The sequence below is a fragment of the Colletotrichum paranaense genome (genome assembly GCF_030867605.1).
Source record: "Colletotrichum paranaense strain IMI 384185 chromosome Unknown Scaffold_3.1, whole genome shotgun sequence".
Lineage (NCBI taxonomy): Eukaryota > Fungi > Ascomycota > Sordariomycetes > Glomerellales > Glomerellaceae > Colletotrichum > Colletotrichum paranaense.
The window spans coordinates 216,526-239,436 of record NW_026848961.1 but is presented as its reverse complement, the minus strand read 5'-3'; the positions used below and the strand labels follow the sequence as shown (position 1 = coordinate 239,436).

The window sequence follows — 22,911 nt, the reverse complement described above, 5'->3', positions numbered from 1 at the left end:
GGAGATGTGACATGGGGCTGTATAATGCCCGAAGATGGAGGGGTGACGACGTCGGAGCATGACGAGAGCACCCAGGGATGTTGGATGCAGATGCTTTGAGATGCAAGATGAGATGGCAGCCCTCGCGCGTGGTGAGCGACTCAGCCATATTCACTCTTCTCCAGACAGTTCGTAGATTGGATGACAAGAGAGAAAAAAGTAGAGAAAGCAAAGCCCGCAGAGCCATATCGTTGACCGTGCTGGGTAATTGGCAATAGGGGTGGCTGAGCTTTGATGAGCTCACGGGTCATAGTGTGAGTCGAGGGCAAAGCTAGAGGATCCGATCATCTGGGACCAAGAGGAGAATGGGTAGAACAGACGAAGAAGAGACAGAGAAGAAAGCATTGATCACTTTGACGTGTCTTGTCTAGTGCCGGCCGTGTCTGACAATGTCTTTGTTTCTCGACGTTTGAGAGACGAAGGAAATCCGAATCTCGGTCAATGCTGGCTTGGCTTGCCAACATTGCCACTCACCAATGGGACTTTGACCAACACGCCTGAGTATGTTTCTTGCCCTCAGAAAGGGTAATCAAGAGGCGTCGGCGGACTAACACTTGCAGCCCATAATAGAAGAGAGGGACGATGTAGGTCGATCCGGGAGCTACGGCGGCGGCGGCGGCGGCGGCGTTAGTGAGAGTATCCGCAACATGTAATTAGGTGGAATTAGTTCAGGCCGTGTTGGGACGGACACGATTGGATGCCAACAGTTCCCATTGCCGTTTCAGACGTAAAGCCCTCGCTACTACTGTCATGAAGGGCATAGAAGCACATCCAACTACCGGCATGTCTCTTGGAGAAAACGACGGCCGAGAAGGGGGCAGACAAGGGGGAGGGGACGGTTTCTGCGCATGTTCGCCAGGGCTGCATACCTTAGAGTCAAACTCAACACTAAAGGTGCAGGGGGGGAGGAAGACTTGAAGCACCTCAAAATCCACAATAAGAAGGAACCAGGAAGGGGGGAAGCATTGCCGGTGGACGGCTGGTCTTGTTACAGATGAGACCAATCAGAGGCCGCCATGGCACTCTGCATTTTCCATCTTTAGAAACCGACTTGTTCTCTTCTGGCTCTGGCTCTGGCTCTTCTACTGCGTAGACACCTGCATACCGATGGGCTTTCGACTACCTACGACACGCGTGGCTGGAACTCTACTATCTATGCCTCTTATGGATGAGTCTCTCACGGATTATTGCTCTAGAATCGAAACATTTCCAAAAGGGACTGTCCGACCGACCCCGTAGCTGGCATCCCTTCATGAAGCATTCTCCTGTCCACTAGGATCCTTCATGCAGAGGAGCCCTCTCTCAACCCACAAGAAAAGAACCATTCAAGGCCTGGAACGGTCAACCCGGGTTTCTCATTCACCCAAGATCCAATCATCCCTACCGCATATCCCCCTCGCCCCCATCCCATCTTGTCCTCTCCGTTCAACCCAAAGTCCCAAAAGACCCATCAAGACCGCGAAATGTGAAGGCGAGCCAGGCACCACTCACACTTTCATGCGTCCGACGTAGCCCCATACCACCGCATCTAGGGTCTGCCTGTTTCAACAACGTCTCCCTCAAGGGGGCTGAGAACTCGAGAAGCATCGAGTGTGCTGCGCTAGAAAAAGTCTGGCGTAAAATGCCCGTCGAACCATATGTCGGGCACCTATAAGTTACAGCCAACAGCTTTTTCCTGTTCAAACTTCACGCAGGTTGCCTCATCCTGGCCTCTTCATCCCAGGAGTAATAGGCTTTTGCCCATTCATCCCCCCACCCTCACCTCGTGCTTCCCTCACAGCCTCACTCTGCGCATTAAGTCCACGAGCAGAGGTCATTAAAGTCGATTAAAGATGAACCCCCTTCCCTTTCACTTTCGATCGGAAAGGTTGGGATGTTGGGAGACTCCCGTTCGCACCGTTCGGGCTTTCTCTCAGCCCCAGATTCAATTAAACGCCAAGTGCGCGTGCGACTTTTGCGCGACGCTCCAATGTCGTAATGGCATAGACTCGGCCGGCTTCCCTCTCAACCCTCAAATCTCCTACTGTCTCCGTCGCCCACCGCAGCCGTCGCCATCACTGCCCCGGACGTTTGGCCCCCTCTCCACTTCAAAGCGACCGCAGTTGGAAGGAGAATGATGAGTGGACGAATCAGTGAATCCAGAACGAAACGTCTCTGATCATTGGGAATCATGGCAAATGGCACGTTAACATTCGCTATGCTTGCGCATATTTGGGGCAACTGCTTGTGAGTTTGCGATCGAAGCTAACCCAACACCACCACGCTCACAGACTCTGGGCTTTTGTCAACCCCAGGTTCGTCTGTGGCCGGACGGTGAGCCGTAAGCAAATCCTTCCCCTCAGCTGACGACTCACCGACGCAATCTCGCAATAAGATGGGCGAGCTATACACAACCACCACGTCCAAAACTCCAGAGGATAAGAAAGAAGGCCAGCTTCCCCGAATGAGATGTGAGATAGCGGCCAGCCATCATCTTTTGAAACGACCGAAGTGCGCCATCGTGGGCGCCCTGCGGGATCTGTTAGGCCGTTAAGCTATGACGTCTCATATTATGTCTGCCACCGATCGCCTCGGCAGACCTGAGGATTGCGGTGACAAGTGAGACTAACTCTGTGACGGCTCTGCTAGGAAAGGTGACCGCTGACGGGCGGCTGCTTAACTTTGACAAGTTGGTCCTAGCGGAGAGCTGTGCGTAAATTGCATCTTTGGTGTTGGATGCCATCAAAGATGTCTGTCAAGAGCGCACGAACCCTACGTTTTTGTTTGTTGGTCGCTGCGAAGGCATCGGACAATCCCAGTACAACAACAGCCAAAACGACCATCCAGACGAATACTGGTAAAAGAATGTCAAATTGACAACATGAAGATGAACAACAAGCCGAGAACGCACTCCACGGATACGTAATCCGTGGAAATGGCAAAAATATTCCGAAACCGAGAATCGAACTCGGGGCTATGCCTAACCTCTCACTGAAATGAGAGGGCATCATGTTGGCCACTACACCATATCGGATGTTCATGTTTTTCCTAGCTCCATATTGAGATAAGTAGGGCAAGCTCACCCCACGGAGTCAGAATAGTCACCGGAGCAGGTATTCGCACCACAGCTGGCAAACAATGTTCCTCCTTGAAATTGGTCAATTTTTCAGTCACCTTGAACAAATGGGATTCTCCGCCTTCCCCAAAAGTCTCTACGTCAAAGGAACATTTTGCAAAGCCAGCGAACGAGTGGACTCGATGATTCTTCTTCGACCAGTCATGCAAATCGCCTTACCACTTCCACAGTCAGCTTGTCAGGCACATTACAAATATGCACACGCTGACCATTCTACAATTCCACACAGAATGGCGTGCCGTCTTTTGCCCATTTGTGATTTGCAATCAGCATTTCAGCCAACGCAAAGCTGGTCAGCATTTCTCAGCCGCCAGAGCCCCAAAAAGGGATGAGAGAGCATCTGGAACCATCGGAAACGCACAGCTCACTACCTAACCCATGCCACATCCTCAATCCCCCAGACTGGGACGAACTCGTCCCATCCACAACTGGTAAACCGGCGGGAAATGGTTGCCGGAAGTACGGACATACGGTACATCTTACAGTTTCGAGTATCGCGCGCCGAGCCACAAGGCAGAAGAAGATGGTTTCCGGCAGCTCCAATCGGCACAGCAGGAGGAGTTGCAGCTTGCTAGTTGGAGCTTGGTCGTGTGAGCACCGTATCGCTGGAGCGTCAAGGTTTCGAAGAGGGTGGTCTGCAGGCTGCTGGTCGGTCTCGCTGTCGCGGGGCAGCAGCAGAAGCTTCGGGCCCCCACGGTTCGGAACGTGGAGCTCCAGCCTGTAAGGCAGGGCGGGTTTCTCTGCCCTTCACGAAATCTAAAGTACTGTTGGTATCTTACTTCCAAAGTAGGCATACCGTCCACAACCAGTCAGCCTTGGAGCTCATCTGGCGCAACCTTCACGTAGCTTCTCGCGCGGCGTTAGGCTGGGAAAGCCGAAAGGCCAATCCTGAGTTCCCAAACTTGGCAGATGTTCGCTTCCTTTGGGCATCCCATCGGGAAAGGAAGTCGGAGCAGAGACTCGGGAGGAGCTCCGACCCGAAGCGGCCGATCCACAGTGCCATTGCCTGCCTCTCTTGGACCTGGGCAAGTATGCATGTAGTACGGTAGCAGCTGAGGGCCTATGTACTGCCCATACGGAGTAGTACCGTACGGTAAACGGATACCTGACCAAGTCCCGGCAACCACTTCGGGATCTCTTGCCTCTGCCTTGCGAGGGTCGGTTCGGTCACGGGTGGATCGTTATTGACCGTGGCAGGCGTAGATCGTGGTGCAGCTGCCTTGGTCGTGAACCCTGGCCAATCATGAAGATCCTGGTATACTGCGTAGTTGTGCGTAGGTACCTGTTGTGGCTGGTGTCAGTCTTGCTTGCTCATTCCCCATCCCTAGCACGCAAGCAGTGACGTATCGTGGTAAGAGTCAAACGAATCTGCCCCTCTCTCTGTCGTCAGTCTTGCCGGATTATCATCTTGAAGCAAGATGTCGTCGTGTATCTTGCGATGGCCGAAATGGCAATGTCCCAAGTGAGCAGTTTGGAAGTGGACAAGACCTCACCCTGGTGAGATACCAACGCTCTTCAATATCCATCAACAGCTAACAAACAGATCATTATCCCACGCATACTCCGTACTTCGTACCCAACGTCGAACTAAGTACTAAGTACTAAACCCCCGCCAAAAGGATCAACAACGGCATCCAGCCATATCCAGTCACACTTTCTTTCTTTCCGCTGGCAAGCTCTTCTGGATCTAGATGGGGGGCCTTTCAAAGTTCAAGGGCCAGGCCGACGAACCAGATGATGTGCCGTGGCTAAAAATGGTCAGCCCAGCCTACCTTACGAGATACATGTGTAGGTACGGAGTACTTCGTGCGTCCACAGGGACCCGTCCGCCCTTTCAAGTTCCGGACCACCAACGCCCACCCGTCCGTATGATGATTTAGCACAGCCACAGGCCTCGAATCGTACGTTTTCACTCCCACCTTCCTCCCGTCAGATTGCACCAGATTCTCCCGTCTGCTTACTTTGCCTCAGCATCCATTGGCTAAAAGCCATCAATCTCACTCTTCTGAGCTCTTCATTGGTGAATCTTGACTGTGGCGGCTATCCTCTTGGGCAGTGGGGGGGAGTTGAAGGGTTGAAGGTGCTGCCAGCCTGCGTTGCCTGCTCGTCCCACCAGGGAGGGGTGTGAAGGGAACTCGCCGGGCCTTGTTAGTGGGTGGTTCCCTCTGCGCAGCGAGTCACACTCAATCTCCCCATGTCCGCCCTCGTCCGTTTTCTGCCTCTTTTGACGCCAAATCGCATGTTTCGTGCCCCCCCGTCCGCCGATTTGGGTCCAAGTTGACAGATAGGAGCGCGCGCGCCGTAAAGATACATCACAAATGTACGCAGTACCTACCTGTGGCATTCATACAAATCGTCCTACTGTGGTACAAGTCAGAAGGAGAAAGTGGAGGAAGGGGAGAAGCGAAAAAAAGGGTCCCCCTGGTGCCTGGTCTGGTGCCACGCCCACCATCCACGCCTACCGCGCAGTTCGTCTCTTTGCCCACGGCTTCCAGCCCAAATATAATGCAGCCCGTCTGCTCCCCCTCATAGCTTGCCTTCTATCATCTTGTTTCCCATTCTCCCTTTCAAGGATTCTAATAATAACCGATCAAGCCCTATTACCACCATCCTGCTCTCCCTCTGCCACCAGAGCCGCGTGTCGATAACTCCACATCCAACTTGCTCTCAGCCTCACTATACCTCTTATACAAAGCACGCGACCACCTCTCTACAACTACCTGAGAGCTTCTCCGTCTCTTCACAACCTACAACCTACAAACAAGTCTTGTTACACGACAACCACACACACCAACTCCAAAATGTCGCCCACATACACCATGTCCGCACACCTGTGCAAGTCTATCTACGCCTCATGGCGCGAAACCCGCCGTTCGCCTTCCGATCTGCCCTCCCCCGGCGTCCAGGCCCCCAGCATGACCTCCTACTTCCCTCGCAGCCCTTCTCCTGAGAAGCGCTCCATGGACAGCGACCGCAGCGAGACCACCGTTCCCATGTCTCGATCACCGTCTGCCTCCTCGTGGCGCGGACCCAAATAGATGGCGACTGTACGCATCTCGGTCGGCTCTTGGGCCCTGAGCATGAAGCTTTGAGCTTCAGCTTGGGGTGTTTATAGAGCTCTCCACAACCACTCTTATCTAGTTGGACCAAGTAACACATCATCTCAACTTGGGATACTGGGCTACCTGCATGTACGCATTTACGATAGTCATGGAAACCGGAAAGGCGTCAAGGACATTGGAATTCAAAAACAACAACATCAATCTTTCGAAGCTGGACTTGCAGCATGCGAGCTCAAGTCCACCCCACCGTGCCGACGTTACCTCCAACCGGCGCCGCTGACTCGGTCGCTTTCGCGTTCGGGTGCCTTATCAACAGCGGGACTTTTACACAGAGCCACCAGCCAAACGCTCAATTCTATCTTCGTTCGATTGAGAGTTTTCCGGATCTACAGCATCGGGGAGTTTACGGCGCACACAACACAATCAAACATTCACGTCAAATTCCGGCAGTTTTTGGGTGGGGTTGGGAGGAAAGGGACGTAAATCCGAAAAGGTTTCGTCCGTCACGCCATCAGGGTCGGGCATCACATCAAGCCCACTTTTCTTGTCTCTTTTGTACTCTCGGCTTCGTACCAATTCCTCTTTGCAAGTTGCTGCTCGTACCATCAGCAGGCAGGGGAAGGGAGTGAAGAGCCACCCTCCATGATTGTATCGCCGGCGGGGCACGCGGAGGAAGGTGGGATGTGAAGGGGAAGGGGGAAGAACATCGTTCGAGAGACATGCAAAGCTACGACATTCGTCTCCATCTTTTGCTTTGCCCCCTCCACCCCTCCGACTCTCTACCTGCGTCTGCTTGCCTTGCATTTTGTATCTTTTTTTTCTTGTTCTTCTTTAGCAGAGCCTCCAACACTGGCTCCCGTGTATGGAATAGATACCCCCAAATAAATTGTTCACATCAACTTCTTTCTGTGCCATCATGGCTATTCTTGGCAAATGTGATTGAAACATTGTACTCACAAAGTCAGCCCAATGTCATCACAAATTGTCTAAAATGCCCCGTCTACAACCGAATGACCCTCTTCACGTGCCAAGTTTCCTCCTAACCAACTTCAGCCCCTTCCATGGACCATACTCCGTTCATACACGTGTAGGTCCACATCCGACTTCCGACACCGACTCTTCTCGAACCCCCCTCTCCCTTTCCGAACCGGCACTTCTCTGTTATCAATCAGTGATCGTCGGGCGGAGCCCCCCTTACTGCCTACGTACATTATTATCGCGTACCATCAGTACGGAGTCCTGCGTATGAGGCTATGAGCGATTTGGGGGGTAACTTACCCCACATGAGCCACACACTGAGTGCATCTCCAACCAACCCTTCAAGAGTCCGGACTCCGAAACCAGGAACAATCGTAGCTCAAGAGTAGAGTCAGTACACAGTAGACCGCTGTCGACCCGGCCCCACCATGACGCAACGGGTGGGTGGAAAAACTTGGGAAAAGCTCACGGGAAATTCCATCACCCTAGTTCACGCGAGACCAACACCAGAATGAATGACTGGGCGAGAGAGGACTAGAGACTGAGTGACGGAGAGGCGGGAGTCTACCTTGGTCACCTTGGTGGAGGACCGGACCTGCATTGGAATTGAGACTGAACATCAGACACCAGGGAGGACTCGGGAGGGGCCCCTCCACTGATGAGCATGATGATGTTCGTCTCTGCTTGACGTGACTACGCCGCACCGCTTCGTGCGCGTCAAGCTGTTCACCGTGATCTCGTCGGAGGACCTTCGTAGTAATGGAAGAAGGGGGGGGGGGGGTTTCCTCTCTCGCTTTAACAATCATCCAGCATCCCACTTACCCTCCTCTCAATTTCGTCACCGTGCACAGTCGCCGTTCCCGAGGGTCAGGGGCTCCGTAGACCGGGTCCCGCGTCCGACTCGGTTCATCCGTGACCTTGCCGTCGCTCTGTCCGGACCGGGGGGCCAGCCGTCAACCATGTACCGATGGATGGCTAATCCATAATGTCTTTGGTAATCGTTCAATGTCCCAAGTAACCAAGTCTCACCGTACATCAACACCATTTGGGTGCGTCTTCCACTTCTTTCTCCCAAGGACGTTGTTTACCACACTTTTATACTAAACTATTTCCTCACATACACATATTGCGAGATTCATCACTCAGGAAAGAGATTGTAAATAAAAGTAGGGAAAACCCGCGGTCACGAGATTGTGGGAGTTGCGCTGTCACTTGACCATTCTGCAGTTCTTCCTCCCCATCCATCATTAAAGAGAAGAACTATTCCAGAGCACTGCACCCTCTCTCAAAACCCTACAGATTTATGCCAAAAGATGACAGGAAAAAAAGAAGCAAAAAGAAAAAGGCTAGCAAGTCTACTTAATCCGAATGCGTTGAAGCTCCCTCAAGGCAATAAACAAGATTCCACATCAAATGAAAAGTAAACTGCCATAAAACCGTCGACGATGCTGCTCTGCTGCTCCCCCACCCTCCGACTCAGTTCCTCCTCCACCTGCACCACACGCACCCCTCCTCACCGACTCACTCACTCACTCACTCACTCACTCACTTCGGTGATGCCCCACCCCTCACGTCATTCTCACAGCTTCACCAAACATCCTCACTTTCTTCTACCGTTCCGACCTCATTCCCTCTCATGCAACGGTTCAGCCGTCACCCATCATTCATCACCCATCATCACCACCGTCTCATCACTCACTCACTCACTCTACCCCACTCCACTCCACTCCACCACTTGACCTAACACACACACACACACACACACACATTCGCGACTCCCAACTTCCCTTCCCATTGACACTCCCAAGAAAAAGGGGCCAACTCAGCCAACCAGGCATCCCCATGTCGGCACACGGCAACATCACATGGAACCTCCAAAAACTTCTCCTAATGGATCACACTAGTATCATCCTTGAATAAAAGACCTGACCAGGAAGGGAAAAAAAAGGGATGAGGGCCATTCGCGAATGACGAGCAAAAAAAAAATAAAAATCAATTAAACCCCCAGTCAAACTCTCAACCTCGTCAATGCCTAATAATAGGAACCAACCCCCTCCACATTCTCCATCCTAACTTCATCAATGCCATGAACAACACTTAGACTCTAGCCGGTCCTTCTAGAAGAAAGTCATGAAATGATTTTGGTTCCATGCTTTGCTCGTTCCCTACGCGATTCGTGTAGTCCATCATCTCCAGCATGGTGCCCAACCTCCCAGAGTCTCAATCAACGCTGTTGCACCCTTCCCTACATCGTGGGGACATGCACTCATCTGGGGCCTCACTGCAGGCAGGAAACTTTCCCTTTTGGACCTCAACGCATCAATTCATTGGTCACCACATCACATTTGGCTTCATTATGAACCAGGGGGCCCGTTTTACAGAAAACTGACATGTTGCTGCATTCATTCAGAGCGAGCGAGCGACATTGCTGATCCCCCACCTCGCCAAGCAAGGCCCTCCCCGCACCCTAGACTCTCCCCTACTCTCGTTTTCTGTACTCTGTATTTCGTAAAAAAGTGTTGCCTCTGATCCAATCATGTGTGTGCTCTCCAACATCCCGTGCCCTTATGCTCGGTGCCGTAATCGCTGCAATCGCTGTACTACTGTCGCATTAAGCCATGTCGTGTGTCTGTTGAAAGCCACCAACGTCGCAGAAGCGAAACGACAAGAGACAAGCTCGACGCGGCTCATGCGAAGGGCGAGGAAATTGCCCAGTCCTTCCACAACACCGTTTTGTTGTCTACCTCTTCTTGCTCCTCTATCTTCCAGTCACTGATAGGTACTCGTATTCGGAACCGCTGGCAAAACGCATATGGCGCCCGAACCGCTCACACGCAACGCGAAGACGGCGGCTCTACATGGCCGACGCAGCGTGCGTGGTGATGCCGGCGCTGGCGTTCGGAGTATCTTCGCCACTGGATGACTCTTCGCTGCCGAGGCTGCCTCCAATACGGCGTTTGGCGTCCTTCTTCTCGGCATCGGTGACGTCCTTTGCGTCCTTTCGCATGTCGGGTTCCCACTGAGGCTGGTCGGGGGCGTGTCCGACAGACATGCCTACGCGAACCTACAAATAATGTCAGCAGCTACTTTCGATAAGGGGGGCCTTTGAGATATAACTTACTAGGGTCTCGAGAGCCCCGTTGGAGTTGTCAGTCAGGTCGTCATCGAACTTCATCTTGCCCGGCTCGAATAGCAATACGATCGTGCTGCCACCAAATTTGAAGTAGCCGAGTTCATCGGCACGATTCACTTGCGCGCCCTCCTTCTGCGTAATCACAGTACTGCCAACCATCATGGCACCAACACAGATGACCATGACGCGGCCGTGAGTCGGGCTATCGATTGGGCAGAGAACTCGGACGTTTTCGCCGTAGACATCGAGAGCGGAACGGATGGCCATGGGGTTCACCGTGTAGTATTCTCCCGCAATCGTCTTGGGCTTGCCCAAAACACCATCCACAGGGATGTGGAAGCGATGGTAATCCTGGGGCGCCAAACGGAAGATACCAAGAGCGCCATTCTCGAACCGCTTCACGTCTTCGGGATAAGCATCACCAAGCAAGCGCTTGATGGAGAATTCGCGGCCCTTGATCCAAACCTGGGTCGCCTGGTTCACACTGTTGAAGACAACGCTGCGACAGTCGGCGGGAGACACGACAACGTCAGGACGGTCAGGGGCCGAGCATGGGCGAGCTTCGGGTTTCAAAGCTCTGTAGAAGAACTCATTGAAGTTCTTGAACTCTTCTGTTGGAAGGAGCACCTCAGACATGTCGAGGCGGTGGAACTCGATAAATTTGGGGATCTCAGCCTTAGAAGCCGGATCATCAAACTTCTTGCCCTGCTTGACACTCATGCTCTTGAGCATCTTGCGAACTAAAACAGCATTGTCAGTCGAGCTTCTCGTGAACTACCTGCATCAGAAACTCACTTCGCTTGGTCTCCATGTTGCTCGACTTCAGTCCCTTGTACAACAGGCGAATGCCTAGTCTGACGTAGACGCTCATCTTCTCCTCGTTGATTTGGCCAGTGATTCGGTCTTGCACAAGGATATTTGCGGAGTTGGCTCCCAGCTTGTAACCGCCGTATGAGATCTTTGTGATGACCTTGGAGTACCACTTGCGCTGGGCCTGGCTAGCGGTGACGAAGCCGCCCATGACGAGGTTGTTGACTTGTCTCCAATCCTGGCTTGCGCAGGTTGCAATGTGAGTGATGATGTCGGTATCCTTGCGCTTGTTCAAGCGCGGCTGGTGGCAGATGGGGCACTCTCTGATTTCGACCACATGCTCCTCGCCGGCACGGTCCTCAGCCAGGTCGTCCCGGTCGAGCATTTCACCTTCCTCGCCAGGAGTGCTGAGCTCCGGAACGTCGAGAGTTCCATCGGATGAGCTAGACCCTTCTGCCGGTAGACCGCCGGGAACGTTGCTGGTGCCTTGAGAAGAGAGCAGATTCTTGACCTTGTCAGCATCCGGCAGCATACCCTTCATTCTGTCTGTGACGCTGAGTTGTGGGCGGCTCTTAGCCTCCAACTGATCCTCCAAGCATATCACAGCTTCGTCGAATGTCAGGTCCGATATGTCATCGCCTTGGGCTCTGTGGGGGAAACGCTGGAAGAAGCTATCAATGGTTGACTCGCGCAACGTTGATCCGAGGGTGTCAAGCATCGTAGTCAGCTCAATCTTGCTGATGCGGCCGCTCTCATCGGTGTCGTATTGCTTGAGCATCGATCTCCAGAATTGCTGTCGCAAAGCCGGGTAAGGGACGTATTTGGCGCGGATGTAGAGGACCGGGTTGTGCTTGGCCTCCCACTTCTTGGCGTCCTTCATCTTCAGGGCGACGCTGAAGTCGTGAAATTCCGCATCGTCTGCCTCAAGCTCGGCAGTTTGCGCACCGGCTCCTGCGAGGGCTTGCTCAGGAGACAGGAACTCAGGGTTCAAAGTCGACCCCTGGGCGGGAGGCGTAGGCGTTGTTGTTCCGGTCTGGGTAGTTGTGGATGCACTGCTTGCATTCTTCGACAATCCAGGTCGCACCTTGCTCAAGCTTTGGGAAGATGATGTACGGGACATTCCTAGCTTCTTGAAGCGGCGCTGTTGAGGGGCGACATACTCATGGGGTTCGGGTACGTCGTACAGACCAGTTTCGGGATCTGCCTGGGGGGCCTTGTCAATGAGCTCCCTGATGGGTAATGAGCAGTCGGCGATGAAATCATTTCCAGAGTACTTGTCGTGATCCATCACGGTAAAGGAGAACGAGTATGTCTGCTCGTGACCCTGTACTTGGAAAATCATCTTCTCGTTGAAGACCGGGTTGAGATTGTGCCGCACTCGCTTGGTCCGATACGTCTTCTTGCCGAGTGACGCAACGACGAAAGGATCCATATCAAATGTAGTCCGGGTCGAGTTGGGCTCAGGGGGTAGATCCGTAATGTTCAAGACTTCAAGATAGATGACTCCCACAACGTCGCTTCCACTATTATTGAACTCGTATGTTTGGTCTCTTCTCTTCTTCTTGAGGCCCTTGATCCTCAGGCGTCGCTTGCGTTTCTCGGCGACTTCGGGTTTGCTGGGATCGTCGTCCTCGGGAGTATCATCTTCGATATCCAGATCATCGTCATCGTCATCTTCTTGGTAGGCGTCGGTTTGGTTGCGCGACAGGGGAGGTGACGGGTTTGTTCCGCTGACCCTCATATTCTGGACCGGCTGGATGAGGGGGGTCATGGTCGGTGTGATTTGTCGGGAGCCCGCAGGCAACTGGTTGAGCAGGGCATTGAGCTTCTCGAATACTTGTTCGCGGGAAGCGGCTGTGTTGGACTGGTCGAAGAGGGTGAACTGGAGCATGACCTCGCCAGAGACCACGCTGGTCTTCTTGCCGGGTCTCTTGCTCTTGAGAGGGTACCATTTCGGGGCTTGCTCGATTTGCTCGTTGGCGAAGATCTCCTCCAAAGCAAGGTCGAACTCGCCAAGGTAGTCCTTGCCGAAGCGGTCCTTATCCCAGCATATAACATCGAGAAGGAGGCTCTGGGTCGAATTGACTGGTAGTTCTTCGATGACGTTCCATTCTGGATTGAGAGTCTTGGACACTTCATGGGTGGTCACCTTGGCGTCACCGAGTGTCAAAACCAGGTACTAGAAGAGTTCATGTTAGACAATGGATAACGGAAGCGCGCGTGGGTTGGATTCGAATTCGTACTGGGTCGGATGTGCCGCGTCTGTCTTTTGCGGCAAGATTTCGAGCCTAATTTGCATCAAGCGTCAGCAATCGTGTGTCTTGTGTGTTGGCTACACAGCTTGGATCCGCGCATCGGCGCTACAATGCCAAAGTTATTTTTACCTTCATAACGACGACCTTCAAGGTCAAGCCATTCTCCTTTGGACTCAGCTCCATCTTGCTGTTGGTGCTGCCGGTGCTGTTGTTTCTCGTAGGACTGCTGCTGCGGCTGTTGCGGAGGGAGGAGCTGGACTTGAGTCGTCCAGGGATGATGCGGACCATGGTGGACGACGGCGGGTCGGGGAGCGGCCCCTAAAAAGAGTTGCGGCAAGCCAAGAAGAGGGTTTGGAGGGCGCAGGGCACACGACGTGTGTGTGAGGGCGACAAGCCAAGAGCAGACACACTCACGGGCAGAGCGGCCAGATTGGGGGGGCGGGGTGACGTAGGAGACGCAATGCGGAGCGCTGGGAAGCCTTAGGTCGCGTCAGGTACTTGCGGTACCTTACGTATTTGGCTCCAGCGACTATCCAATTGTCATGACCCGACAGGCGAAATGTCCGACTTGTTTCTGGGGTGGGCGTACACAGCAAGGCAGTCCTTCTTTTTCGACCTCTCACACACCTCGGCTTGCTGTCGCTGTTGCTTATTGCCGCGCTCGAATTGTTGTTGGCAGGGCCCAAAGGCGTAGGTAGTGAGTGGAGCGGTGGTGCTGGTTGTAGGTGGGCAGTGGCTTGCGGCAAGCAGGCAGAGGCGCGCGCGCTCAGGAGATGAGGTAGCGCAGCTGCAAGTGGTGACAGGGTTTCGGTAGTAGTGTAGCTTGCTGGATGCTGATCCGCGCTTCTCAACGAGTGCGACGCTGCGTTCTGTTCGTTGCGATATGTGCTTCCCTGCCAACTGGACTGCTCAACGACGCCGGACAGCGAAAGGTGGCGTCTACTCAAGATAGCTCTGGACGAATTGGCGATGACTGGCGAGCCACACGTAACAATTGCTGTCGGATGTGGTTAGGGGAGGCCTTTTGGTAGCGTGTCGAGCAGGGGCCTTTGGTTGCCTCGACGTACAGCTGAAGGCCAATTCAGGTTCAGGTTTTGACCTCGCAGGGTGGGAACCGTCAATGACCTTGAGATGAAGCCAATGTCAGTATTGGTCGATAATGGATCTCACGGAGGAAATGAATGTCTAGAAGTAGCAGTAGGTGAGAAAAAGGGGAAGGGCTGGAAGCAGAGAGCAACGAAGAGAAGAAGAAGGGAGAAGAGAGATGAGGTGGGAGCTTGGGGCCCCTTGAGGGCTGATGTCTGAATAATAAGAGGCCCGGGGTCGAGAATGGAAAGTTGAGTGAACAAATGTACAGATTTAATTATGTGGCTTCGATGCACATCCAACCTGGCGCCACCGCCATGTGCAACTGGAACGAAGGAGTAAGCTAGGGAGAAGGGCCCGACAGGAGGAACCGACAAAAGGGTAGGGTATTAGAATGATTTAGACGCTTTTTTTTTTGTTTCCTGCGAGCAGAGTCTCGAGGGAAAATAGGAAAAAGGTAGAGGAGAGGGCGAGAGAGACGGGAAGAGAGAACGAGAAAGAGGCAGAAGCAAAGGCGTCGCAGAAGTCCACGGCTCAATGCAGGCGGAGGTCGAGGACGGAGAGGGAGCGAGAGCAACTCTGGAGCCTGGCCAGGGGAAAGAGAGAGAGGAGCGGTTGCCCATCTTACGTACCTTTGGGGAAAAAAGAATATGGACATGTACTTCTGGTTGAATTGCAAAGGACGCAGTATTCGAGGTACCTTTTTCTTTCTTGTTGTTTTTACGTCCGATGTGGCCGTGTAGAGACACCAGACAAAACGTATAGCGAGGGTATTCAGGCCGGGCGGGTACTTTGAGATTCGGTGAGATTTTGGTGGTGGAGCGAAGTACCGTCTCGTCTCGTCGTATGTTCCAGCGTATTTCGTCCCAGATACGACGACTTTTGGTGGGCAGCGATGGCCGTTGGCTGGGAAGGTCCGCGGGTGCTTCGGCTCGTGGTGCAGTCCCCTAGCGGGCAAAGTGGCCACTGTTTGGGGTGATGTGGGTGCGGTTGGGTGGGTTCACTTGAGGCGTTTGGCGTGGTTTGGGGTGGGAGACGGGATCCTGAGCAGGGAACAGAGCTGGAGACGGATGGAGCTGGAGAGCTGGAGCTGAAGCTGAAGCGGCGTCCAAAGATGGGTAGAAACTCGGGTTGAAAACAGCCAGAAACAGCAATCTCTGGGAAGAACTCGAAGAGAGAAGACGCTGTAGGTCACCTCACCTTACAATGTACACAAGGTAGTGGAGGTAAGTTAGTACCTATGGAGATATGTATCACTTGGTACCTTGGTCGCTCGCAGCTACCTAGGCGTTGAGCACGCCTTCGTCCAGGCACTGCTGGCACGCTCATAGAAGCCCAAAGGTTAAAAAGGTGAGGAAGATGGGTACGGAGTACCTAGATCATAGAAGAACCCAAGTAGAGTTCGGGAACGAGAACAGACGACACCAAGAGGGGGAGGTCCGGGCCATGTTTTTGTCTTGCATCTTTTCCTCTCACTACTTCCCAAGGCAAGGTTGTTGAATACTACAAACGTCTGGTAAAGTAGGTAATGTATAGTATTTCGCCCACCCAAGCACTCACCGACCGCACCGGTTGGAGAAGGTGGCTTCTCGTCTTCACGTCATGCGTACACAAGGTGAGGTCTGGTAGGCGAAAGCGAGTTCTATCTGCTGTCTCTGCTTCGTACTACCCAGGTTCGTCCCCAAGGAAGACATGCACCTCGAGTCCTCTAACATTGAGGGCCCAGTATCCCGTACAGCTCGTAACAATGCGTGAGCGAGCATGTGAGTGTGGCATTCCCAATCTGCGGCCTGCCAGAGTTGTACAATTCGAGGGTGGTCAATTTCTGCAGTACGTACCCGCCTAGTCTGACATCGGTGTCAGCTCGTGTACTTTGTGGCTGGGTTCATCTCCCGCAAAGCCAGTTGTTAAAGTACTTTTGTAAGCAAGAAGATGAGGTACCGCCGTACCGAAATGGAAACACCCAAGGAACGACATCCTCCCGTCTACAAAAGTAACAGAAGTATCCTGTACCTGAGGCACTTGAGGTAAGACGAAGTGTGTTTTTAGACGCTCCTCCTTCCTACTCGCTCCTCAATTCCAATGGCAGCTGCAACCACCTCGGTTTCCTTAGAGTTGAGACACGAATAATTCACTCATAATCTAAGCATGAGATAGAGCAGGCACGCAAGTCCAAGAGCAAGTAGCACCCAAGACCATAGACGGCAAGATAAGGTAAGGCAGGTAGGAATGAGCCGGAACGCCAGAATGCTTGGCCCCCACGCTGTGGACAGACACAGACAGGCAAGACAGGCACGAAAATGCAGGGCGAGTGCGAGCGCGAGCCTTCGTCTTCGCCTACGCCTACGCCTACGAGTGAGAAACAGCGCACATTCAAACTTTGCTTTTGGAGTATTTTACATGTGCTCAGGGCCTAAGGTAACCTTGTCGTTGTTTCTCAACTCCGTCGCAATGCATTTCCACCGCCTCTTCATCCGTTGCTTTCACCATATGGACCATAATTTTCTCATCACTCAAGGCCTATCCCCATCACTCCCCTTCATCATCAGCTGCAGTCAGACACAGTATCTCGGACTCGCACAAGAACCCGTGCCTGACCATCACTGCGCACCTTATTTGTCCATCCTATCAGACTCTCTCCCCAGTTAGATGCAGCTCCCTGTTCTAACCCCATCTCGCCCCAATGCCCCATCCACAGTGGTCATTATGCCATCCCGAATCCCGTCTGTCGCTTGTCCTTTTCCCTCACGTTCGTTCGCTTCCCTGTCAATGTCATCCCCTGCTGGCTTGCTCTCCTCTTCCGCCCCGTCGGTCGCGTGCCTATCCTCTCGGTCGCTTGTCGCCGAATTAGCGACACTCTCGTCTCGTCAACATATCGCGCATCACGACAGACCTCCCAAGTCGAGTTAGCCGGTCCATAGCTACCCCAAGCATTGCCCAACAGCCTGGGTAGCCCCTCTTGGATAGTTATCAATTCATCATCATGTCCGATTTCCCGCTTCAATCCGTTCCGAGTCTCTACCCAGACGCAGCAGGCCACGAATCTTCAGCCGGGACTGAGACAGGCCCAAGTCCTGGTCCATGTCCATGGCCCCAGACGATGCCCCTCCCATCCCCAGAATCTCCTCACTCTACAGATACATACACGCTTCACCCGGCATCTTCCCAAGCAAGTCGAATTCCAGCTCGCCCAGCCAGGCAGAGGACTCTTACTCCAGACCTTTCCCCGTCCCCCTGAAATGCCGCTCCATCCCAACGGCTGTCACTTGATTCTCCCTTGCTTCCAGCCAATGTAGCCCGACCTTCAAGTTTCACAACGTGTGCATATCTTTTAAATCACTCACTGTCACGACTGTGTTACTTCACTGCCATGAAATTTTCCATACTTGTCATTACAAGTTCTATCCCCTGGGCCGGGCCTAGATAACTCGTTGTCGGCCTGTCTTGGCCGTTCAATTTATCCTTCTCGCTTCACAGAAACCCCCTCTTCAAAAGTCCCGCCGCCTCCGGTATATCATACGAACCCCATACCGTCTCTCGATGTGGTGTAGTTCGTCGATGGCGCGGCCCCCTCTTCCCCTCCACCTCCACGAATCCAGTCTGTCGGCTTGTGCCCCTCGTCGGCTGCAACAACACCTGCAGCACCGCACCGTGGTCCGTACGACATGGCTGCCCAGAACCCTACAGACGGGTTTCCCTTCTTTCTTTGCTGCCGCGCTTCCGTCGTTCCATCTTTTCTGCCCTATCCGTACGACCCAACTCGGGCATGGGGTGCCGGGCTGTAGGCTTGTGAGCGAGAGTGTGAGAAAAAAAAAAAGAAAAAAAAAAGGGCCGACCTTAGTCCATCTTCATTCCCTCCAAGTGCAACATATCGAGAGGCTCTCTGCGCCAAGACCTGATGATGCGTAGGTACTGCATAGAGAAGCCTTCCAATGTGCCGCCCAAGAATCTTGGAGTCTTGGTCGATCTTTCTCCGGCCAAGTGCCAGCGCGGGCCAAGACAAGCGGCTCGTGCCATCTGAACGTCACCTCAACCTTACAACAGTAGTGTGTACCTTAGGCTCAAGGTTGCAGAGGGACTAACAAACGATGAACTGCCAACCGTTCCCATCTTGGCACGGGCAAGCCTCGTCATCAAAACACCCTCCATCTTTGCCCGGCTCTTGTTTGTTAGCTTCTGAGCTCCCAATCATACACACTGGTGGTAGCATCTTCCCCAGACTCAAGGTCAGCTTCGAGAGTTGGCAGTAGCAGAGATAGATAATCGTTGGTTTTGGGATAGCCTGCCATGTACGGATACAGAACAAGCTCAACAAGTCAAGATTGGCGGCGCCTCCGATGCTGAGGTAATCATGTCAGTCGCCAAGTACTCAAGTACCTCGCCTAAGTAGTAGAGACTTCAGACTTTCTGTGATGAGGAACTCTCTTCACCTTGGTCTTCAGTGTCACACTCACTGCTCCTGGTTTGCTTTACATGCACAATCTGAATAGAGAGCCTGAATAATGAGCATATTGGACCCGGTATACATGTAAGTTTTCCTATTCCCTAGCCTCCTGTGTTCTGAGCCCTATACGGCAAAGACCTACTCTACATAGGTAAGGTACCATAGGTAGTGACCTAAAAATTGCATGGCGCTAGAACACAGTGAGCGAAAGCCTGGTGGGGCACGGGCCGTCTGGACGTCCCGGCGATCCAAGCTTCAGGCTTCAGCTCCTACGGGCTACCGTCGTGCCATCGTCAATCCCACTTAGACGGGGCGGCCACGACCAAGTTTCTCGACACTCTTTCTAAGGTCGCTTCCGCCGGGCCCAATCCAATTCAGCCGAAATCACTCGCTCGAATCATACCCAGGCCAATAGACAACAATAGGGTGAGACAGGCAAGCTGACATTGGTGTTCCGGCTCACTCAAAAGGAACATGTGCGTAGACGGATGAGTCCAGCAGGACGTCCAACGATCGGCCGGTTTTTCCAATGCCACTCGTCAGCTCACGCCCATCTTCGTCAGAATGACTCTCGAGTCTCTTTCACAGCCTCTTCCTATTCGATTTGCTTCCAGTCTCTAGAGTCTACGCAGTACACCATGACCCCTTTCTTGCAGTTCGCTACTATCCAAGGCAACGAGAAGCAAAAAAAAAAAAAAAAAGAGAAAAAAAAAGGCCAAGTCAAATTTCGGCTTCGATCCGCCTGCACAGCATCGGTTCCAAGACCCGGAGCCTGCAAGCCAAGCCCAAGCATTCGAGGCCTCCGGCAACGAGAAAGCAAAGGATAATGAATCGTCCTCACCCAAGGTAATTAACGACCATTAATGACCCCATTCCCTCCTGAATCTCCAAGACTTCTCAGCCATGCCAGCAAACGTAACCACCCACCCACTCGTCAACCCTCCTTCAACTCAAGACCCGTCTTGGCCTTCCATCTTTCGGTGGCTGCCCCCGGCTTAGCCTTGGGGTGGAGGGGAGAGGCTCCAGTTATGACGCAGGGCTCAGCGCTCACCCACCACCCACTACGCCAGAGTGAAAGGAGCAACTACGGCCTTTTGCTCGATCGAGGCGTGCCCCAGCGATGGCAGGGCCAAGCGACAAGCCTCGAGGTCTCTTTTTCCGGCCGGATACCCGTCCGCGTGGAGCTAAACTGGGCGCTCCCGACTCCCGAGGGCCCCGACGCGGACGACATTGATTCCTTTTTCGAATACTTTTCTTCCAAGTCCTTAGGAGCATTACCCCATCGGCATCGTTAGACTACCTACCTAATTAGTTCCCTGCCCATTTTGTCATCCCAAGTGGCTTGACGTTTTCTACGGATACCTACTACATACCTATGTATGTGCTCGGCCCGTAGTTGATACAAATCACCGATCGATGGCTGTCTAGCCGTCTCTGGTGTGGCGCTTCATCGGTGTTCACGCTGTGGGATACCGGTAGACGTAGGGGAGGTCAGGCTGCTTTGGTTTGTTTGCTGCGACTTGTGACGAGCGGCGCCATGGGCATTGAGTTGAGGCTGGTTGTCAATACCTACTGAGCGAGGGCTATCTCGGGTCTGAGTTAAGCTGTCCAGACCTTGATATCAAGCGTGCCTACCTTGCATTGTCTTTTTGAGCCGTAGTCTGCCGTAACATGGGAGATGACCTTATTCCGGTATCTGTTGTCTTTTGTATGGTAGTCCTCGAAGCTTCTTCTCATCCTCCGACTATACTCCTGGGCACATTGCGTTGTTCGAGTCTGGAAGACATCATGCTGGCCATGGGAAACACACCGCGGTCTGGTAGGACAATGGTTTGATCAAGTAGATCATAGCCATGTGACACTATCAAGTACATATCATGCTCATCCCCGACACCAGCATGGCTATTGCATTCTACTACAGAAATACAATGCGATAAACTGCCAACGCAGGATTGCTTAAAAATGCACCATTACTCAATCGACGTTCGTCTCCTCTAAACATCAATTCTATTTCTTTCCTCAACTCAAGAGACACTGTAGAGACGAATGGACGTTGTAGAACGTTCAGTGCAATGGGTAGAAGGCTACATGTGGAAGCCGGCAATGAAGTCCGGTTTCTGTTTATTCATCCATCAACTTTGGGGAGAGATTTCTCATGAGATAGACATCTCGAAATTGATATTGATGTTTGGTCAGGTATTTTAATAGTGAGAACTCTTCCAGTACTCATCTTGCTACTCCGATGAATGAAAGTAGCATCGCATCCCATTCCAAAGTTGCGACATATCCATCACCAGGAACCCGGCCATCCATTCATCTTCAGAACAAACACATCGTATCCTGGCATTCAGTTACACCCTTCACAACCCCATTCTCCTCACCGGCCCAGTCCTCCTCCTCCTCCTCTTCCCAGCCTCCATCATCTTCACACTCTCCGCCCAATCCCCGGTCCCATTCCCCGGATCCGCGTCCGTCGCCTTCCTCTTACAAACACTCCCCGCCCTAGCCTTCCCATTCGGCCCATCCACCGCCTCAAACTCCCTCTTACTCTTCAACCCGGTAACCATGGTCCTGGCCGCCTCCTCGAGCCATCCATTCACAAAGTCCCCGTGGAAACACCGGCTCCCGCCGCACGCGAGCTCGATCGGCGGGTCCCCGCCCTTCCAGCCTTCGGGGATCGCCTTCTTGGTATCGTAGCGTATACTGAATCGCAGCTGCGGCATCCTCTTCATCCCACCCGCGCACGCCCCCGTCTTCCTATCAGAGTAGGCAGATTTGAGGGTGGTTTCGTCAACGCAGTCCGGGAACCACAGGACCGCCTGTAAAGAAGTCGAGCACGTGTTCTGCGGGAACTGGGAATGTTCTTTCCCGCCTGCGTCGAAGGCTTGGTTCTGGCAGAGCCACGTCACGTCGGAACCGGGGATCAGGTCCGCTTCCGTCGAGGCCTTGGAGTTGCCCGCCACGACGGAGAAGTTGGGCGGGATGGGCACCTCGGCCGGGTCCTTGTCAAAGTTGTAGTAGGCTACGAACGAGACCGGTTCGATGGGCGTTCGGGTTTCGCCTTGGACGCGGTAGAGCGTGGGGATCCCTAACGGAGGGGTGTTAGTTGAGATTGCTCGCTAGAGGACGAGTGGCGGGAGGGGGAAGAAGAATAAACATACAATATACAGAAAAATCATTCGGGTTCTGCGCCGTAGAACACCCCTTTTGCAACTCGGCCGTCGAGCTCATGTTCACCCTCACCGCGTCGCTGCCAAAGAAGCTGTGCATGTGGCTCTTGTACTGGCCCGGGATGACGATGGGATCGATGTTCTTGCGCATGAAAAAGTCGACTTTGGTGTTTGTAAAGGCTGCCGCCGGACCTGCTGCTGCTGCTGCTAAGAGCAGCGCGAGTCTGTCTGATGACTTCATCTTCTTTCGTCTGTGTGTGTTGTGATGCAAGCGAATGTGTATGTAAATTGAGAAAAAAAGAGACGGTCAATGAGAGGATCAGATGAGATGATGAAAGCGAGTGTAAGTTGAAGAATCGTTCCTCTCTACCTCCCTCTGGTTATAGAAAAGTTTCCTGGCCGAGTAAGAAGAGGAAGACCGGTGGGCGGAACGGCTAATTTTCCTTTTTATCTCGAGAATAAGGAGCAGATCAGACGAACTGCAAAGGCAACTCCATTAAACCTCAAGTCTAATCAATTCCGCTATCCATTTACCTTTGGATGCCCATGTATGAGTTTAACAACAAAGGCTCTCACAAACCTAAGTTACTGCGATGGACATCCCAGTCCCGGCAGGAAACACAGCCAAGAGGGTGGATGGATGGATGGGTTATGTGACCGGCGGGCCTTGGCATTGTTTGAACCATATCCCCGGGCCCCCTCCCCAGTCCCCACGAAGTGTAAGTTTAATGTACATCAGATGCGCTCCCGTCGCTGTTAGATTTAAACATTTCTTGGCTTCAGTCTGTGAGATCTGGCTTTTGGACTGGCAGTGTATGG

The 22,911-nt window shown here is 53.0% G+C and overlaps 7 protein-coding genes across 7 annotated transcripts; 4 read left to right on the top strand and 3 right to left on the bottom strand.

The window, feature by feature from the left end:
* Positions 1-1,323: 1,323 nt before the first annotated feature.
* On the top strand, positions 1,324-1,551 carry CPAR01_03614 (uncharacterized protein; the record flags this gene model as incomplete). The annotated part of the gene is made up of 1 exon (XM_060487901.1): positions 1,324-1,551. The coding sequence occupies one exon, from the start codon at positions 1,324-1,326 to the stop codon at positions 1,549-1,551; it is 228 nt and encodes a 75-aa protein (XP_060352107.1).
* Positions 1,552-2,714: 1,163 nt separating this feature from the next.
* Positions 2,715-3,029, bottom strand: CPAR01_03613 (uncharacterized protein; the record flags this gene model as incomplete). The annotated part of the gene is made up of 1 exon (XM_060487900.1): positions 2,715-3,029. The coding sequence occupies one exon, from the start codon at positions 3,027-3,029 to the stop codon at positions 2,715-2,717; it is 315 nt and encodes a 104-aa protein (XP_060352106.1).
* Positions 3,030-5,955: 2,926 nt separating this feature from the next.
* On the top strand, positions 5,956-6,192 carry CPAR01_03612 (uncharacterized protein; the record flags this gene model as incomplete). The annotated part of the gene is made up of 1 exon (XM_060487899.1): positions 5,956-6,192. The coding sequence occupies one exon, from the start codon at positions 5,956-5,958 to the stop codon at positions 6,190-6,192; it is 237 nt and encodes a 78-aa protein (XP_060352105.1).
* A 2,638-nt stretch (positions 6,193-8,830) lies between these two features.
* CPAR01_03611 (uncharacterized protein) lies at positions 8,831-8,938 on the top strand (the record flags this gene model as incomplete). Its single annotated transcript, XM_060487898.1, has 1 exon — positions 8,831-8,938. One exon carries the CDS (start codon positions 8,831-8,833, stop codon positions 8,936-8,938), a length of 108 nt encoding a protein of 35 aa, XP_060352104.1.
* A 1,110-nt stretch (positions 8,939-10,048) lies between these two features.
* Positions 10,049-13,680, bottom strand: CPAR01_03610 (phosphatidylserine decarboxylase; the record flags this gene model as incomplete). The annotated part of the gene is made up of 5 exons (XM_060487897.1): positions 10,049-10,258; positions 10,316-11,067; positions 11,123-13,316; positions 13,381-13,425; positions 13,522-13,680. The coding sequence occupies 5 exons, from the start codon at positions 13,678-13,680 to the stop codon at positions 10,049-10,051; spliced, it is 3,360 nt and encodes a 1,119-aa protein (XP_060352103.1).
* A 3,781-nt stretch (positions 13,681-17,461) lies between these two features.
* On the top strand, positions 17,462-17,716 carry CPAR01_03609 (uncharacterized protein; the record flags this gene model as incomplete). The annotated part of the gene is made up of 1 exon (XM_060487896.1): positions 17,462-17,716. The coding sequence occupies one exon, from the start codon at positions 17,462-17,464 to the stop codon at positions 17,714-17,716; it is 255 nt and encodes an 84-aa protein (XP_060352102.1).
* A 3,566-nt stretch (positions 17,717-21,282) lies between these two features.
* Positions 21,283-22,333, bottom strand: CPAR01_03608 (uncharacterized protein; the record flags this gene model as incomplete). The annotated part of the gene is made up of 2 exons (XM_060487895.1): positions 21,283-22,010; positions 22,084-22,333. The coding sequence occupies 2 exons, from the start codon at positions 22,331-22,333 to the stop codon at positions 21,283-21,285; spliced, it is 978 nt and encodes a 325-aa protein (XP_060352101.1).
* Between the last annotated feature and the right edge of the window lie 578 nt (positions 22,334-22,911).